At 41.6% G+C, this 20,361-nt stretch overlaps 1 protein-coding gene across 3 annotated transcripts in view; it reads left to right on the forward strand.

Annotated features, from left to right (window-relative positions):
• STS (steroid sulfatase) overlaps positions 1–20,361 on the forward strand; it is a 209,365-nt gene that overhangs the window by 34,560 nt on the left and 154,444 nt on the right. For all 3 annotated transcript variants that reach the window (XM_019019520.2, XM_019019518.4, XM_055376633.2), the window contains exon 2: positions 9,208–9,336. In XM_019019520.2, coding sequence (XP_018875065.1) covers positions 9,305–9,336 — 32 coding nt within the window. In that variant the 5' untranslated portion in view covers positions 9,208–9,304. The remainder of the gene's footprint in view (positions 1–9,207; positions 9,337–20,361) is intronic.

The following is a 20,361-nucleotide window of genomic DNA, read 5'->3' on the forward strand; positions in this document are numbered from 1 at the left end:
TCTGGCCTTGAAAACTGGGCAGCAGTTTCAGGAGTCTCCTGTTTGAGGCTGAGATGAAGCTTATTTGTTCTGTGGGTAGATATTGCAGGGATGCCTTTGAAAAACAAACAAAAAACAAAAAAACAATGATCAAGCTGGGTGTGGTGGCTCATGCCTATAATCCCAGCACTTTGGGAGACTAAGGTGGGTGGATCCCTTGAGCCCAGGAGTTGGAGACCAGCCTGGGCAATATGATGAAACAAACAAACAAAAAAATATACAAATCGGTGGCACACACCTGTAGTCCCAGCTACTTGGGAGGCTAAGATGGGAGGATTGATTGAGCCTGGTAGGCAAAGGTGGCAGCGTGCTGAGATTGCATCACTGCACTCCAGCTAGGTCAACACAGTGAGTCCCCCTGTCTCAAACAAACAAACAAAAAAACCTCAAAACAACCAATGATGATTATGTTTGTCATACCTTCATTCTGTTTTCCAAGCATCCCGCGATATTGGCTTTATCTATCAATCATAGAGCAGGCACTTACTAATTCATCCCACAGTGGTTGCCAGAAAGAGTTAGGGTCTAGCTGAAGAGGAGAGAGGTAAAGCTATTGCACATGTGCATGCTGTAGGGGTGGGCTCAGTACTGATAGTGTGTCCTCACGTGCAGGGTGCTGGCTTCTTCTTGAGCGAATTCTGTTCCCCTGGCCTCAGCTGGCAGATACTCCCTATCATGGGGTGGCTGTAACTTGCATCAAGGCCTCCTGGAGAGCTTTTGGGGCCGGGTACCTAACTACAAGCAGAAATGGACTCTAGCATTCCCACTGACCTTTCACCACTCTGGTCCTTGTGCCTATAGTGTCTTTTCATAAATACAACCTGTTATTGGAGCGATTGGTGGAATATTGGATAGGAAAGTGCTTTGAACAACAGTAAGTACGCATGGATTGTATAAGGTCCCTGGGTTTGATTTATGGATGCTGCTTTGAGGAATGATAGAAATGAGGAAATTTATAACAATTCTCAAATATGACAAAAGACAGTGAGCTCCAAATCAGCCTTGCCTTCCCTTTCTACCTCTCTAGACTCTGCGGGGGGTGGTAATCTGGAGACCTCCGTCAGTTCTTACAGATGGGACCTTACAGAAGCGACCTTATATCAGTTCCTCCATTAATTCTGCTTGCAATGAACCGAATAGTCCCCCCAAAATCATGTGATTCCCACGACCTCAGAATGTGACCTTTTTTGGAAATAGGGTTATGGTGGATGTAATTAGCCAAGTTAAGATGAGGTCATGCTGGAGTAGGGTGGGCCCCATCCAATATGATTGGTGTCCTTATCAAAAAAGAAGACACTCACGGAGGCATGATGTGAAGACACGCAGCACAAATGCCCTATTTCCACAGAGGCAGAGATTCAGGTGATAGATCTATAAGCCAAGGAGTGCCAGCAGTAAAATAAATGCTTTATATCTTGCTTGATTTTTTTTCACATTTACAGTTTTCATCCAGGTTGATATTTATAAGATGTACTTTTGCACAGGTCTTCATGTCCAATTTGGTGTTAATCTTAAACGCTAAGACTATTCATAGTTCCCCAGGAGAAACCTTCAGAACTCATTGTACAATTTAAGCAATAAATCCAGCAAATGGTTAGTAAGACCTCCCTCTGTCTGCTGCTGGACACAACCTCATGGACAATGGAAATAAAAAGAAGATGTGGCTTCCATTGGGAGAATTACACAGTGGATTCAGGGAGACAAGATGTAAATGCCCCCCAAACTAAGATGCAAAAGGGCAAAATCACTTGCCCAAGATCACACAAGTAATGACTCACTGAACTAGAATTTGAGCCTCACTGTGCCTGGTCCACAGCTAAGGTTTTTACTGTTTCCTAAAGCACACAGAGTTTGTTACAGTGGATATTAATCGCATCACCAATGTAATCTTGCAAAAGAAGACATTTCCATTATGTAGAGCATAGGAATGAGAATAGTCAAATGATTCCGAATGCCTTCCATTCTTTTTGAGATTTCAAATCACCAATTAGCTCTTTCAAAATTCTAATACCGGCTGGGTGCAGTGGCTCATGCCTAATCCCAGCACTTTGGGAGGCCGAGGTGGGTAGATCACCTAAGGTCAAGAGTTCAAGACCAGCCTGGCCAACATGGCGAAACCTCATCTCTACTAAAAATACGAAAATTAGCCATGTGTGGTGGCAGGCGTCTGTAATCCCAGCTACTCAGGAGGCTGAGGCAGAAGAGTCACTTGAACCCAGGAGGTGGAGGTTGCAGTGAGCTGAGATCATGCCACTGCATTCCAGCCTGGGCAACAAGAGTGAAACTCCATCTCAAATAAAAAATAAAATAAAAAAAAATGGCAATACCCTTAGCATAAATGGAAGACTAGCAATTCTCCCACCATGAACAAGGCAAAAAGTGGCTTGAGTAACTGTGCAAAACACAAATCAAATTCATTGGCCAGTTTGAAACTATCCCCAATGCACAAGGAAGCAACAGAAGAAAATTCTGCAGTTGAAATTCTTCTCCCTTATTGGGTCAACATTATTATGTTTAGCTGATTTAGGGAATTAGCTTCATCATAAATTCAAATCTGGTTCTATTTTAGGCATCAATGCCATTTTATAGTTAGGCTCAACTACCAAAAATTCTAGCAATTTCCATCGTGGTCTTGAAATAAACCCAGACTCCCTGCAACATGACTGAGTTTCCACCATGCAAAATGAAGAAATAATTGCCTGGAATTTAAAAAAAATCATTTTGCATTGCCAATTAAAAATTTACTCCTGCAAGACAGGGGCTTCTGTAAATCAGGGATGTGAGGGATTTGGTCTGATAATTCCAGGTGTTCTTCATGTGTAGAGTGACACTTTGACATCCGCTTTGATTAAATTCAGGGTATTTCCACAGTCTTGGGTGACACATGCTGAATATTGATACACATCCCAAATATCTCATCTGAAGCCCTGAGAGCCAGGTGTTTTCTGGAATTCAGTTACGCATATTTTAGGAAGATAATATATGCCTTTACTTTACCTCCCAAGACACTCTCAGCAGGTGAGGGCAACATTCAACAATCAAACACATTAATATTTTTGCAGAAAAATGTATGACTATTCCTCCCAGTGGGATGCAGGAAGACCACAAGTGGTATAATATAGTGCATTTTTATAGTAATGCACTGGTAAATTAAATTGTGTGATGACAGACCATCAGTACCCTGGGCACTTCCGATATCTAAGTAAAACATCAGAGAGAGAGTCAATTCAGAATAAGTTAAATACCTTTACACATACTTGCAATATACATCTGTGACCTCTGGTTGCTTTGGCTTTTTGAGAAGAGGTTGCATCAGGGCTGTCATAGGTCTCTCACTGAGTCTGAGTTGGCCACGTGCTGTTGGCCAGAGAGCAAGAATGATCAGGGAACATCTTCTCCAAGGATGAAATGGCAATGTGAAAAATGACCCTTTAAAAGACTTCTCCCATTGCCGTCTGCCATGTGAACCTGGCATTCTCTCAGAGCATTTTTGCTAGTTGAATGAACTGTCTTACCCACTCATTCTCAAGGCCAACAATGAACAGATCACACATTCTAACCCTATCATCTAGGTCAGGGGTTGCAAACATTTTCTGTATAGGACTGCATAGTAAATATTTTCAGCCTTGTGGAGGATACAGTCAGCTCTGCAATTGTATTTCAAAAGTAGGTGTATAAAGGAATGGGCATGGTGTATTTCAATAAATCTTTATTTAGAAATACAGGTGGTAAGCTGGGTTTGGCCCATGGCCATACTTAGCTGACCCCTGTTGCATGGCTTTTTTTTCACTGTGGTTCACAATTCCATTATTATTATTACTATTATTCTCATGCTTATCAGTATATGGCAAACATAAAGTTAAAATGCACATCTTCTCTTGATGGAATACAAAATTCCTTGGCCATAAGGTTATATTAAATACATTTCATATTGAGGAAAAGAGCAGTACCTAAAACATTTCATTTTTAATGAAGTCTGAAGGAGGGAGGACACTTCAGAAACTATATTATTTTATGCTTTTTCTGTTAGCCCCGATTGTCTGCTACTGGTATGCTTGTTATTAGATTACTCAAAAAATGTTTCTCAGGAAATTCCTATTTGCATGATGATGAATAGGTAAATTGAGTTAACATTTCCATCATTGTGGATGTTGGCTTTTTCCAATCACTGACAACTTTACTTTGTGTTTGCCTTTGAGTGTTAACACAACCAAGGACTGTCAATCCAAGCTTGCAGACCTCCCTCCTGTTGGCTTTTGTTAGGTGTTGTGAATGGCACAAGATCGGACAACAAGGTCTGCACATATTTGTGTCTTTCCACAAGGTTGGACTTGTGAAAATGTTTATTCAGTCATAAAAGCCACAAGAGCCCATTCTCCTTAGTGCTAAGCACTCCTTATTACTTCTTAGTACTTCCCATTCACTTGGTAGCCAGAGCCAGGGACACACAGGCTCAAGCCAGTTTACAACAGTCAATATTGCAAACCAAACATGGCAGTATACTTAATCAATATATAAATGTTCTAGATTAAACATTCCATAACACATGTTAACATGTGTTGTAACATTTAACATCCATATAAAGGGGATAGGAAAAGGAGTTAATGAACCAGTCCATGGAGAGTGACGTGGACAAGGAGAGTGTCCTGGGCTGATCTGGATGATTGCCCACATCTTGTAAAGAAGAGGCCTTGATTTGGGCAGAGGGTTCAGCAGTGGGTACGTGGAGGAGACCACGAGTGTTAGCAAGATGGGGTCTAATGAGGTGGTCATGTTGAACTGGTGAAGTCCTGCTAATATCCCCCTGAGTCATCTGGTGAGGGGTGACAATAAAGGGTTACAACCTCATCTGGTTGGGTGCAGTCTGTATTGATTGGGCGAACATCTGGTCCTATTGGGAAGATGCCTTCTGAAAAGCAAGATGTAATCTTCTCCTAAGATGGAGTCACTTATGTCAAGAGTGCTCCTATACATTAGAGTTTCTCTAGGATTATAGCTTAGTAGCAAGGTGGGCTATTTGATCAGCAAGATGAGGCTATTTGATCAGCATTGTAAATATTTTCGGGAATAAACTGTTTCTTTAAAATCAGATATCATCTTAGGTCAAGTCATGGGAAATAGACTCTGAGGTGCTCAGGAGATTTTTTGTGGGGAGTGTATTCTTGGGGTCAACACTTGCAGGGGAGTGAGGAAAGGAAATTGAGGCCAAGGGAGGAGTTGAGCAGCACAGCTGTTGCAACAAAGACCTCAGCTCATTTCAGAGGGAGCTCTGGAGCCAGGAAGGTCCCTCAGAGGTTTCCCACCTTGAGGCAAGGAGATGCCATCCCCTTGGAAAAGGCAGTTCTCTTTGACCGAGGCCAGTTTCCAGAGACAGACTTTGCTAAGTGTGTCAGCCATCAAAACTATCAGCAGCAGCTGGGGGAGGAAGACTTGGGTCTTCCCTTGGCATCTAAGTTGCTACCACAGCACCCACAAAGGACGTTCTCTGCAAATTCCTCGGCACCATACTCTATGTCTTCCTCTTCAAAATACACTTTTTCACCCTGGATTACCATTTACCCTTGTAAATTCCTTCAGTCAATCTCTAGAATATTCACAGTGGTTTTCAGTGTTTACTTCTACATGGAATGTTCTGGAAGCTTTCACGAGAAAGTAGGATAAATGACTCATCCTAGCTTGCCTGAGACTGTCCCAGTTTGAAAACTGGACCTCATCAGTCCTAGACACACTGGGATGTGGTTCACCCTATGGCAAATCAATCAGTCAAATTTCAACAACTAACCTTTCCACTTTGTATACTACAGTCAGTCTTCTTTAATAATTACACGGCCTGGGCTATGGCTAAGGACAAATGCATTCTCTTCTTCTTCTCACTGTTGAACATAGGATGCCTTTAACTCTTTTTGACATTTTCACAGTCAAAATTAAACCCGTGCCATTAAACCTGAAGTCACAACAAAGTAACACAATACTAATGAACAGCAGAAGCTGGTAGGCTGAGACAAGACTGATGCCTCAAGTTGGTTCAGTCTGGGTTTTGATGCTCAATACAACAAAATGGGCATTACAAAAATCATTTGGTTTTCAGGGCTTTTTGTGTCTCAGAATTATGGACAACGGATGGCAAACCCCAATGGCATTCTTAGATCATTATCATTTTCAGACTTGTACAACTGGAATTTCATTTGGAGGGGGCATGCAAATGAGAAAAATGGCCAAGCAAATGGCAGTTGTGAGGATTATAGATAAACAGAGACTCAAGGGGATAAAGATGCATACTTATTATCTTTGAACACACAAATCAGAATGTAGGTTCCTCATAATAAAACAGGCTTAACCAATCTTCTTGCTCTGTGACTACAGTTTGGATTATATATTTTATCAGAAGAGACTTATTTTCATATAACTTGTGATAGTAACAGAGGAATCACCGTAGTTACTAGGTGCGATTGTTTGAGTCAGCTGGGTACCATTCCCCTTCACCCCTAAAACCTATTTGCTTGTGCTTGTAGCCACACCCACTTTAATGAGCATTGGATGAGTGATCTAGCACAGCATTCCTAAACCTTGGCACTATTGACACTTGGGAGAAGACCATGCTTTGTTGATTGAGGGCGGGCACTGGGCTGGATAGTTCTTTGTCTTGGGGGCTGCCTTGTGCATTGTAAGATATTTACCAGAATTCCTGCCCTCTGCCTACTGGATACCATTAGTGTCCCCCAAATTGCAACAACCAAACCTGTTTCTACATATCACCTTCTGTTCCTGGTGGGGTAAAATTACTCCTGGGTGAGAACCCATCTCATACTAATTGGAAAAATGTCCTCGGAACGTGGGCCTTTAGATTTTCCATTGTGCTGTTTCATTCTGTAAGTATAGGCTCTTCGTGGCAGTACCACTGTGATAGGCATTGTGACTTAATCTCTTCAGATATGTTCTTTGTCTTCATTTCTCACTGGGGGGTTGGTAAGCACTGAGTATCAAGTGTGGGTCAAAGAGCTTCCATGCTGATACCTTAAAATCTATTTTCTGTAAATAAAAGGTGGGGACAAAAAAAGGAAAATAATAACCTTTCTTACCTCGCAAGGAGAGACGCCCAATTGTTCAAACCCACATCCGTGCAATCTTAGTCTTGCCTGATGATGTCATGGTGAATGAGCAGAAGGGGAGACCCTGCCCAGTGGTTTTGTCATTCCTGCAGTGGGAGGTTAAGGATCAATGTTGACAGCACACTATTCCATTTCAACAAGAATCTAACATGAAAAGCCATGCTGGAAGATTGATTACAGTTTCAAATGCCATCTCTGGGGGGAAAAAATAACATTTCTGAGATTCTGATTGAACCTCAGAAATTGTTGCTAGAAGCCTAACTTCAATAAAGCAAAATCCACATTTATAAAAATCTATATGGAATAGTAATTTTTCTCTGATGTGATATTCTCTTGTGAATATTTTTTTTACCAAGTGGGATTATGCTTCATATTTCAAAGCATAAACAATAGATTTATACATTAATAAATAGTTCAAGACATATACTAGATTTTTGGTCTAAATGTCAACAAGTTAAAAGAAAAGTCTTCAATAGGTTCAAAGCTATCTTCTTGGCTTTCTTTTGAGACCCATTTTCTATTCATTTCTAGGACTTTGTATCAGAGGTCAAAAAACTGTTTCTGTAAAGGGTTAGATAGTAAATACATATTTCCAGCTTTGAGGGACAAATAGTATCTGTCACAACTACTCAACTCTGATATTGTAGCACAAAAGCATTAAGGGAGTGGAGGCAGCTGTGTTCTGATACACTTTGTATTACAGACACTGAAATTTGAGTCTTATGTACTTTTCACATATCCCAAAATAATATCCTTTTTTCAACCATTTAAACATGTAAACATTCTATGAAAACAGGTGTCAGGACAGATTTTTCTTGTGGGCCATTGTTTGTGCAAACCCAGCCCTATTCAGAAAATATCTATTGAGTATTTGCTGTGGTGAACAAATGAGATGTGGTCTCTGCCTTCTTGATCCTTAGAGCTGTGGAAAGGACAGCTGTCACATGAATAAATCAGGAAATAAATGAATCTATTATACAAGTAGTAATAATTGCTATCTGGGGGAAAAGAGGTGCTATGATAGTCAACAGTGGGGGAGCCTGCTTCATACAGGGTAATGAAGGAGGGCTTCCTTGTGGCAGTGGTGTAAGCCAAGACGTGAGGATGGGTAGGAGTTAGGCAGAGAGTGGGAAGAAGAAAAGTGGAGAGAGAAATCCTCTAGACCAGCAGTCCCCAACCTTTTTGGCACGAGGGACCATTTTTGTGGAAGACAGTTTTTGCATGGACAGGGAGGGGGATGGTTTTGGGATGATTCAAGTGTGTCACATTTATTGTGTACTTTATTTCTATTATTATTACATTGTAATATATAATGAAGTAATTATACAACTCACCATAATGTGGAATCAGTGGGAGCCCTGAGCTTGTTCTCCTGCAACTAGATGGTCCCATCTGGAGGTGATGGGAGACAGTGACAGATCATCAGGCATTAGATTCTCATGAGGAGTGTGCAACCTAGATCTCTCGCATTTGCAGTTCACAATAGGTTTTGTGCTCCTATCAGAATCTAATGCCATGGCTGATCTGACAGGAGGTGGCGCTCAGGCAGTAATGTGAGTGATGGAGAATGGCTGTAAATACAGATGAAGCTTGGCTCACCTGTTGTTTACTTCCTGCTGTGCAGTGTGATTCCTAAGAGGCCTGGGGCTTGGGAACCCCTGCTGTAGTAAAGAAAGAGCTTATGAGGCTGGGCACAGTGGCTCACACCTATAATACCAACACTTTGTCAGGCTGAGGCTCTGTTTAGCCCAGGAGTTTAAGACCAGCCTGGACAACATAGTGGGAACCTGTCTCTACCAAAATTACAAAAATTAGCAAGCTGTGGTGGTACACCTGTAGTCCCAGCTACTTGGGAGGCTGAGGTGGGAGGATTACTTGAGCCTTCGAGGTCAAGGCTGCAGTGAGCCATGATCATGCTGCTATCTGGGCAATAAAGTGAGACCCTCTCTCAAAAAAAAAAATAATAAATAATAAATAAATAAAAGAGCTCATGTCATTTAAGTATGTCAATATATGATTACCCAGCGTGTGATTATTCATCTTTTGAATGAATTCACAGGAAGAGCCCGATGCCCTTGGTTTGACTCTACTAAGAGCCCCTCAGTTGCTGAACCTGCACACAGTCATCTCAGTAAGTTAAGATCTTCCTGAGGACAATGGCGCAAGATCGTCTTCAGCTGTTCATAGCGTAAGTATGAGAGGTGCATATGTTTGTATCTTCGCCCTGAAACTCAAGTGTTTGACTCACCCAGACTATGTTGTCTAAGTCAAATAGTGGTATGCAGTGATCTTGATAATGGTATTGAGGACATTCTGATATTACAGGGATGACATGCACATGGTGCTATTGCAGCTATCTTTCATTCAGAAAGAACTTTCCATCAAAAGGTCAAAGGGGAGCATCTGTGGGGCAAATATATTTTTATAGAGAAAGACTGTCCTGGGCCAATGGGGGCAGCGTGCATAATCTGATGAGCATAAGCAAGTGGCCTATTATGTGGCAAATCTAGAGGAATATAGGGGTGGGGGCTTACAAATGATTTAATGCATCCTCTGGACCCTTGAGGTGGCTCTACTCTAGTTGAATCAGCAAAGGTACAGAAACATGGCACAGTGGGAAGGCTCACAGTACACCTGTTCTCAGCTGATCAGCTGCAGCAATACCTGAGGGACAGAATGGGGTCCCTCCTCTCAGGAAGAGCTCCTCCGCCTGGTGGAGGTGAGGGCTGAGGGCATACCCAGGTCTCTCCCTGCAGGAAGAGCTCCTTTCCCTGGTGGAGTTGAAGGTTGAGGGTATATCCAGGTCCCTCCCTGCCAGGAAGAGCTCTTCCCCCTGGTGGAGGTGAGGTCTGAAGGCATAACCAGGTCTCTCCCTGCAGGAAGTGCTTTTTCCCCTGGTGGAGTTGAAGGTTGAGGGCATACCCAGGTTCATCCCTGCAGGAGGAGCTCTTTCCCCTGATGGAGGTGAGGGCATACCCAGGTCCCTCCCTGCCAGGAAGAGCTCTTCCCCCTGGTGGAGGTGAGGTCTGAAGGCATAACCAGGTCTCTCCCTGCAGGAAGTGCTTTTTCCCCTGGTGGAGTTGAAGGTTGAGGGCATACCCAGGTTCATCCCTGCAGGAGGAGCTCTTTCCCCTGATGGAGGTGAGGGCATACCCAGGTCCCTCCCTGCAGGAAGAGCTCCTCCCCCTGGTGGAAGTGAGGGCTGAGGGGCAGAGCATGGTCCCTGCCTGCAGGAAGAGCTCTTTTCGCTGATGGGAGGTGAGTGTGCATGGTGCAAGTCTTTAGGGTGGATGAGGGAAACATAGTTTTAAAAGCCCCTGCAGGGAAGAATCCCTGTTATTTTACACCTGTTCTTGGACATGTCTGGACCACTATGGCACTATGCTATCAGAACACCAGGGGGCACAATATTTGGCCATTCAGAGCATTTATGGTCCCCCATAGCAGCTGGCTCAAAGAAATGGGCAGGAAGATACTTTTGGAGGAGATATTTGGTTCAAATCAGTGTGAAGAGACTCCCAAAGTCAGAGATCCTGGGGCTGGGGATTCCATCCAACCCCATGCTGGCAGTGTGTTCCCAGGAGAACATTTCACCTCTTCATGCCTTAGTTTCCTCCTTTGTAAAAAGCGACTTAAAGACGCTGGGCCGGTGGCTCAGGCCTGTAATCGCGGCACTTTGGGAGGCCGAGGCGGGCAGATCACCTGAGGTCAGGAGTTTGGGACCAGCCTGGCCAACATGGTAAAACCCCATTTCTACTAAAAATACAGAGATTAGCCCGGCATTGTGCCATGCACCTGTAGTCCCAGCTACTTGGGAGGCTGAGGCAGGATAATCGCTTGAACCCCGGGGGCAGAGGTTGCGGTGAGCTGAGATTGTGCCACTGCACTCCAGCCTGGCCTACAGAGCAAGACTCCATCTCAAAAAAAAAAAAAAAAAATAGATGAACGGCAGTTTCATAGGGTGCTTATGAAAAGTAAAAGATGACCTCTGTTTTGGGAAAAATGTGGTGAAGACCTGGATGATCCTGCCAGCCAGGGAGATGGGAGCTGAAAGCGGGCTTGCAGGGTAATTTAATGATTTTCAGAAGGCAGCTTCAGGGGTTACGGATGGTAGTAGTTATGTGTCAGGGTAGACTTTGCCCTTCAGAGAGAATTTGGTAAAGTTTGGAGACATTTTTGGTCGTCAGAACTTTGGAGTGGGGTGCATGTAGTGGGTGGAGGCCAGGCGTGCCGCTAACCATCCCACGGTGCACCCACAGTTCCTCACAAATCCGAAATGTCGTGCTGAGGGCGACAAACCTTGCTAACTGCAACAAGAGGCTTTAACTTAATCTTCTCTTTCTTCCTAGAATAGTCAATGGTCTTTTACTTTGAGGGATATGAGTCAGAATAAGAATTAAAGAGAACAAAAGGACAATGACCTTTTAGGATTTTTCTTTCTATTAAATTTAAACCCCATAACAGAGGATTCTCCGTCTGAAAGCAACATCCGTGGAGGCTTAAAGCCTCAGCTTATATTCATTCCTAACACTTAGCAGCTTAACAGATTCATTTTCCATTGTGATTTCTGTAATTTGTTCTTTAAAAGGATTGTGTGTTCCTTTTTCTGTTTCAGAAACTAACTTTTTGGGCATTTTCAAGAATAATTTATTTTCTAAAGTTATTGATAATACATGGCTGGCATGAATTTCTGACCTCGCTTTCAAAGTCTTTAGCACCAGCTAAGTAGGGTTTTTGTTTTTTGTTTTTTGTTTTGTTTTTTTTTTTTTAATTTCTCTGGAAACTGTACATTTTGCAGGGAAATGCTTTAAGTACCTTTTTTTTTTCGGTCATTTTAGTCTACGGGAGAGATTGCCATTCCCTAGATCCAGCTAGAAGGGCTCTGAAAAAAATGACAGATGCAGTAGCTAATTAAAAATATGCAGCTGAAAGGATTCATGATTAATTCATGATAAACGAATACAGCATTCATTATCCTTTCCTAATGTTCTCAGATAAAGTGGGAGTGTTGCAGTGGGGGTTAAAATATTTGTTCTAAATATCTAGTAACAGTGTCCATTCTATCTTACTAGCATAAAGCCATCCTCATAGAGGTATTTTAATGTGCTTCACAATTCAGAATTCGGGGTTCTTACATACAGAGTATTAAACTCTCTCCCTCCCATAAATGGATGAAGACTTTGGGGATTGTCAGGAGAACACTTATATTGTCTGTAGTTTTCCTGATTTGTTCTCCTCCAAGGAAAAGGTTTAGTAATAGGAAAATATTATTCTTATTTTTTTGAGACAGACTCTCACTCTGTCGTCCAGGCTGGAAGTGCAGTGGCACGATCTCAGCTCACTGCAACCTCCACCTCCCGGGTTCAAGCGATTCTTCTGCCTCAGCCTCCTGAGTAGCTGGGACTACAGGCAAGCACCACCATGCCCGGCTAATTTTTGTATTTTTAGTGGAGATGGGGTTTCACCATATTGGCCAGGCTGGTCTTGAACTCCTGACCTCATGTGGAGGCTGGGATTTTAAGGACAGTTTGGCGGGCAAGAGGCTACAGAATGGGAAAGGCTGATTGGCACCATCAGCAAAGAAATCACAGAGTTATCAAAACTGTCGTTGTGTGCCGAGTCAGTTCCTGCATGGGGGTCACTGGTCCGGGTGACGTCACTTGTTCCACCAGAATGCAAAATCTGAAAAATATTTTACATACCAGTCTTAGGTTTTACAATAGTGATGTTATCTATAGGGGCAATCAGGGAAGTTACACATCTTGTGACCACCAGCTACATGACTCCTGAGCAGTAAGCAGGTTAGGAAGCAATGGCTAGTTATCATGCAACTATGTATAGGTCTTAGCAGAATGCAGGTCCCTCCCACAAGTCTAACCTTGGGGCCGTTCATTAGTTTTACAAAGGTGGTTTTGGTCCCTGAACAAGGAGGGGTAGTTTTGGGAAGGGACTGTTGTCATCCTTGCTTTAATGTTAAACTGTAAACTAAAATCCTCCGGTAGTTGACCTGGCCTACCCAGAAATGAGCAAGGGAAGTTAGCTTGTGACATTAGAAGCAAGATGGAACCAGTTATGTTAGATTTCTCTCACTGTTATAATTTTTGCATAGGCGTTTTTCAAATTCCTATTGCTTTGTTACGTGATACAGTCACGCATCACTGGATGACAGGGATACGTTCTGAGAAATGCTCTGATGGGTGATTTAGTCACTGCGTGAACATAATAGAGTATACTCACACAAACCTACTATACACGCAGACTGTATGGTATGGCCTATTGCTCCTACACTAAAAACCTGGACAGCAAGTGACTGTACTGAATACTGCAGGCGGTTGTAACACAATGGTAATTATTTGTGTATCTAAACATGTCTAAACATAGAAGGTACTGTAAAAAATATGGAATTATAATCTTATAGGACTACCATTGTATATATGATTCATCGTTACCCGAAACATCGTTATGTAGTACATGACTATATTTATAAAATAAGTGTGGAGGCCGCAATGTTTCTTTTCCATGTTGCTTCTTTATGTAGTATTCAGCACGTGGGAGATTTTTGTCAAGAAGTGCATTTAGAACTTGTCTTTGGTAATACCTGTACCACCCTCCAAACTTCTCAACTTCTACTCTTTTACCCAAGACAGGGTTCACGTGACAACATAATCACTACTGAATACAATCTCTAGAGTTGTCTCAGGATTTATAGACATAGTAGTGGATTTCACATTTCCCATTCTGTGTTTGTCTCTGCATGGTTTGCAGAATCAGGATTAACACAGGTGTTGTGGCTCTGTGGACCTGTGAATTAGTGCAAGAGCGACAAAGCCTGTCTTGCTTTTTCTCGGCAAGCACACCCTGGCTTCAGAATTGAGAATAACTTTGTTCTATGTTTTAAAACATAGTGTGTAGAAGTGCCTAAGGAAGAAAACATTGCATTTATAAGAAGACGTCTTACAAACACTCCAGCCAAACACTTAATTTGCTATCTTTACATCCACTCTAGTGAAAACACTTAGAATGTTTGACTTTATGTGCAGTGCTTGGCAAACTGCTCCTGTTGGAACCCTCAGGGTTCCTCAGGCTGCTCCTGGGAGCTTCTTCAGCCTTGCGGTGGGAATTGTCAGAGATTTAATTCCACCCACTTCTGTAAGAACAACACTGATTTTCATCTCTATTAGACATTCTTATGGATAGAAGTTTCTGTGACTAAAAACAATGACAACCATTACTTTCTCTACCTGTTCTGTTTTATAACAGAAGGCAACACTGAAGCTGAAAGATATTAAGCTGTTTATGTAAAGACTAGATAAGGTCTGTGGATACCCTCTCCTGCATCTTGGCCGTGATTTCTTTAGCTGAATTATTGCATAGCGAAGGAAAAAGTAATTTTTCCTCTACCCTGTCTGAGTTCTTATCTAGGACAGACCCTTGTAATAAAAGGCAGATAAACAAGAGAAAACAAATAGAAGTTTATCAACATGGATACCTCCTGTGTATCTGGGCAATATCCAAGGAATATTGAGTAAATCTCAAAGAAGTGAAAGAGAGAAAGGTGTGGGAAGGGACAGTTATGGAGAAGTAACCAGGAAAGGTATGGTAAACCAGGGTAAGGTTGGCTGTGCACATTTCAGTTGGTGCCTTCTCCAACCTTAAGAGTGTTTAGTGATTCAGCCTTCCTTCTCTTCCAGTACCATGAAGGAGAAACCCTTACAAATGGAGATTTCCTTTACAGATGTAAATCTCTCTTAGAAAACAGTAACTTCTACTCTGTTTTAAGAGCTTCTCCTGTGTCTGCAATTACTCAAAATAATTCTTACGCCAAAGAAGCACATTGTGGGGTGACGTATTCTTGTCCTTTCTTACTGTACTGATGTAAAATAAAAGTGATATATGCGTATGTGTGTATACACCTCTCTCTCCACTGTCTTCTACACTTTCTAGCCATGGGATCCACACCACCACCACTACAACTATCAGTGACCACCACAAGAAAGAGATGGATGGATTTTAGTGGAAGAAATTATTTTTAGACTCAAAGATCTTTAATGCAAACAATCTGAGCTGTCTTTCATTTGTTTCTTAGCTGTCTCTTCACGTGTACCTGTCTCTCTATCTGTATTTTGGACACCTTGGGCTGAGTCATCTTCATGTCTTAGGTATGCAACACTCTGGTCTCCTGGTAGTCTGCCTGTATCCATCAAGGTCTCCCTCTCACCACCAGCAGCCAGAGGCACCTTCTCAAAACCCAGGCCTAACCCTGCCACTGGCCCTGTTGGAATCCTTCAATGGCTTCCCATTGGAAGGAAGGTGGAATTTCAGAACCAGGCCTGGATGGGTCTCCATTGTCTGCCTCCTACCTTTCTTCCTACTCTCAGGTCCTCCCTGCATCTGCCTCCCCCTGGCTTTCTTTTTCCCCATCAGGCAACTTGTCTTAAAACCTGTCCGACTACCCAGGCTGTCTTCCCCTCAGGGCCATCTCCCCAGCCAACTCCTCCTTCCAGTAGGCTTCCTTCCTCTCTTTGGCTAAGTAATGCCCACTCCGTGCTCCAGGCACTCTTGTTGCATTTGCAGTTTCATACTATTTCTTGTGTGATTATTTGTCCAATATTGATTATTTGAATAAGATCTGACTTTGCAAACACATTGCAAAGTTCTATGAAGGCAAGACCATGCAGTGCCTCCTACTGTTACAGGAAAGGGGTCCCGAGCCAGACCCCAAGACAGGGTTCCTGGATCTTGTGCAAGAAGGAATTCAGGGGGAGTCCACAGTACAAAGTTTATTAAGAAAGTAAAGTGGTGAAAGTACAGCTACTCCATAGACAGAGTAGGGCGTTCCCGAAGCTAAGAGGAGGAATGTGTCCACTCTAGGTACAGTACTTGTTTATATATAGGACAAAAAAAGATCATGGAGTGATGTGCTCTGCTACAAGTGTTTGTGATAAAGGATTAATTTTCTTAATTGCTATATTTTACAAGAATCGATATTATTATATTTAAAGCAAAATTAGGAATGCCTCTGTTCTCAAGATATCAGGGTGTTAGGACACTCCCAATTCTGGGTCTGTTTACTAAACATTATCAATCTGTTCCCTTAACCGTAAACATCTAGAGGCTAGGAACACCTAACTTTCTGGGAGTGCAGCCCAGCAAGTTCCAGCCTCATTTTCCTAGCCCTCACTCAAGATGGAGTCGCTCTGGTTCAAACCCCTCTAACACTACTGTATCCCTACAATGCACAGCGTGCCTTAGTAGATGTTTAGTAAATAACTGCTGAATACATGGATGAAAAAAATAGTTCCAATGCCATATTAATACAATACTGATAAAAATTATATATTTTTGGATTTCAGTCACACAGGCAAGAAACAACTTTCTGATATGATTTAGCCAATAACTGACACCAATATAAAAAATGATCTGTAACCCACCAATGGATTCTCTTTGCCCGGGTAGAGCTTGTTTATCAAGACAGAAATAGAGAAAGAATTGAACGCACACAGAGCCAGTTAAATGGGAGACCAGAGTTTTATTACTCAAATCACGCTCTCTGTGCATTTGGAGACTGAGTTTTTTTTAAGGGAGGTAGGGGGTTAGGAAGTGGGGAATGATGATTGGTCAGATTGGAGATGAAATAATAGGGGCCCAAAGTGGGTTCTTCTTGCTGTCTTCTGTGCCTGGGTGAGATTACAGAACTGGTTGAGGCAGATTCCTGGTCTGCATGGCACCAGTTGGTAGATCAGATCACAGGGTCTAAAAAACATCTTCAACTCCAATCTTAGGCATTCCAATAGTGACGGCATCCCTAGGACCAACTGGGGAGGTTGAGAATCTTGTGGCCTCTGACTGCAGGACTTCTGAGCCATACTTTCTAAACTTGTGGCGAATTTGTTGTCCTACAGAGGTGGTGTGTCCCCAGGCAAGAATGGGATTTTTTTCCGGAAAAGGCTGTTACCATTTTTGTTTCCATGTTAACACTGTAAATTCCTCCTGTAGTTAGCTCAGTCTGTGTTCAAGAATGAACGAGGGCAGTCTGCAGGTTAAAGGCAAGATGTAGTTGGTTAGGTCACATCTCTTTCACTGTCATAATTTTCTCACTGTTTTTGCAAAGGCAGTTTCAGATCCTTTTTTTTTTTTTTTTTTTTTTTTTGAGACGGAGTCTCGCTCTGACACCCAGCCTGGAGTGCAGTGGCGCGATCTCCGCTCACTGCAAGCTCCGCCTCCCGGGTTCACGCCATTCTCCTGCCTCAGCCTCCCGAGTAGCTGGGACTACAGGCGCCCGCCACCACGCCCGGCTAATTTTTTTGTATTTTTAGTAGAGACGGGGTTTCACCATGTTAGCCAGGATGGTCTCGATCTCCTGACCTCGTGATCCGCCCGCCTCGGCCTCCCAAAGTGCTGGGATTACAGGCGTGAGCCACCACGCCCGGCCAGTTTCAGATCTTTAACCCTGTCTGGGGTTTCACAAACTTTAGCCTTGTTCTGTTGAGTTTATATCCTCAAATAGGGTGAAGCCTAATACCTGTTAAAAGATTTTATCCAGTGAACCTACCCAAGATTCCAGAGGAAGGCAAAAACGTCTGCTGCCTGGCAGCAAGTTTTTTTTTTTTTTTCTTTATAGAGTTTTAAACTAAGGTCCGTGAATTTCCTGCCATATTTTCCTGTGTGTGCTTCAGCTGCCTTACTGACAATCACTTAATAAGTATAGCAGTTCCTTAGTTTATACTGCATGTGAGATAGCTTGCTTATGAGAATAATTTTTCTATATAAAATTCATATTAAATCCTCCATTTTAGGAGTGAGTTCTATAGAAAGTTCTATGGAAATTCTCTATTTTAGGAGCGAGCCTGCAATACAGTTTTCAAATACAATATTATGATATTTGAAGTCAATCAGGAAGTGATCCATCTATACTACAACTTCTCATCATGTTTCAATATAAAATGTTGGAAGAGTAATGAAGTGTCCAAAATTAGATTGATTTTATAATTTAGGGTCACAGCCTTCTAATTTTACAATAATAATCAGTTGACAAAGAATGGTTAGTATAATACTGGTGTTAATCGATCCTACTTTCTATCTCTATTTTATTAAAATCAACTCTGAATGTTATAGCATAGTAGAAATTTACCACTTATTATAATAAATCGTGTTTTCACAGTTTCCTCTTCTCTTAACTTAAAACTTAGGTTCTTGCTTAGACTTCTAAATTTTTATGACTATTTTAGTTTCTGGGAGTCCTTAGGGTTTTTGCAGTTTCTTTTCAGAGCCTGAGGGGCTTTGCTGTATGTTTGTGTAATATTTCACACCTGATGAATGGAGAGCCAGTTGATATTAGTCATCTGTCAACTTTATTTATTTCAAGATTCCAGTATTCAGAGTGGGGGTTGATTAAGTACATAGCCAATATAATATACATTTACAATAATGAATCAGATGTCATTTCCTTGCTTAGTTACTTATGTTCTTTGCTTTTTAAAATAAGGCCCAGACCAGTTATTCTGAGATCCAAACTTTGACTCTTACATAAATTTAAGGACATTTTTCTTTGCTAGAAATAAAAAAAAAATAAATTACCTAATAAAACCCTTAGCTTTGGAGACATTACCATACAAATGTAAAAGATAAGTATGTGAAGCACATTTAATAACACTGAACCTAATAATGATAACTCAAACTCATTTTGATTTCCTACCTACAAACCACACATTTGAAGTATTAGAAAACTTTGTGAACTTTCTTTTTTTTTTTTTTAATAATACTGTTGTGTACTTTATTTCAAATATTATCCTAGGTCCTCTTGTATGAGAATATCTAGAATCAGTTTAGTCTTTAATTCCTAGTTTTCTTCTTAGTCCTTTGAAAATATTATTTAAGTAATGTTTTTTGTTTTTTACTGCTAACTCCCCAAATTTGTTATAAGGAATATTTTTGTTATTTTCTTCTTTCATTGCATGGGGGAAGATTCAATAACTATGATGTAATTCCTGTAAGAAAATTTTTGTCAGACATGTCGGAAATTTTGAAATCCCGTATATTAACTCTAGACTCTCAAATTTCAAATCATATTATGACGTCTCTGATGGAAAAACATGCTTCAGCTTTCTCTGCCTCTGACATGTAATTGATAACCTCATGTTCTCATTTTGGGAGGTAGAACTAGTGAAATGGGACCAAGCAAATGCTAAAAACAATAAAATGAGCTCTCTTGCTGTCTTTGGATGTTTCTTGGACCAAGCATGAAAAAGATGGATGATACGGAAAGGGAAGAGGGGAGATGATTTTTCGTTTGTGTGTTCAGTGACAGGAAGGTGATGCCAAGGACAAAAATGGATGCCCCAGTGCCACAGTGAACATATTTCCTTAGCTCTGAGTTTGGTAGTGGGGGCTTCTGTGGATTCACACCAAGAACCGCAGTCCAAGCATATTTTGTAGTCTCATCTGACACATTTCTCTAAAGCTTAGCCCTTCTTAAACTCTCATGTTTCAACCACTTTACCCCCTTTCCCCTGTTCACCTGCAAGCCACACATGACCCTCAGCACATATGACAAACGCTGTCTTTCCACATGCAGTTTGCTTTGCCACCCATAATTTAAATGAAGCTATATATAAAACCATAAACTGGTTAGATGGGTGGATGGATGGATGGATGGATGGATGGATGATAGACAGACAGACAGACAGATGCGTAGATAAATGATAGATCGATGGATGATAGATAGACAGGCAGGCAGCTATATAGATAGATGATGGATGGATGGATGGATAGGTAGATGGATGGATAAATAGATGGCTACATGGATGATAGACAGATATATAGATAGATGATGGATGGATGATAGGCAGACAGATATGTAGATAGATGATAGGTGGATGGATGGACAGATAAATAGATGGATATATAGATATATAGATATCTAGATTGATATATAGGTTGATGTCAGATAGATGGATGGATAGATAGATAGCAGTTTCCATTTCTGTACTTTTATGGTTTTCATCTTGAGAATGTTCTCAAAGGGACATGTTTGTGGTTAAATTTTCTGAATCAGCAACAAAGATCACTCCTTCAAGATTGCTCTCTCAGCATAAAAACCTAAACCAATTTTGTGTTTTTATAGCCTCTCTTTTCTCACACACATACTTAACTTTTTAATTTTTTTTGGCCAGAGTTGTGGCTTTATGAATCATTATTAGAATCATTATTATTA

Source organism: Gorilla gorilla, chromosome X (assembly GCF_029281585.2).
Source record: "Gorilla gorilla gorilla isolate KB3781 chromosome X, NHGRI_mGorGor1-v2.1_pri, whole genome shotgun sequence".
In the NCBI taxonomy this organism is placed as follows: domain Eukaryota; kingdom Metazoa; phylum Chordata; class Mammalia; order Primates; family Hominidae; genus Gorilla; species Gorilla gorilla.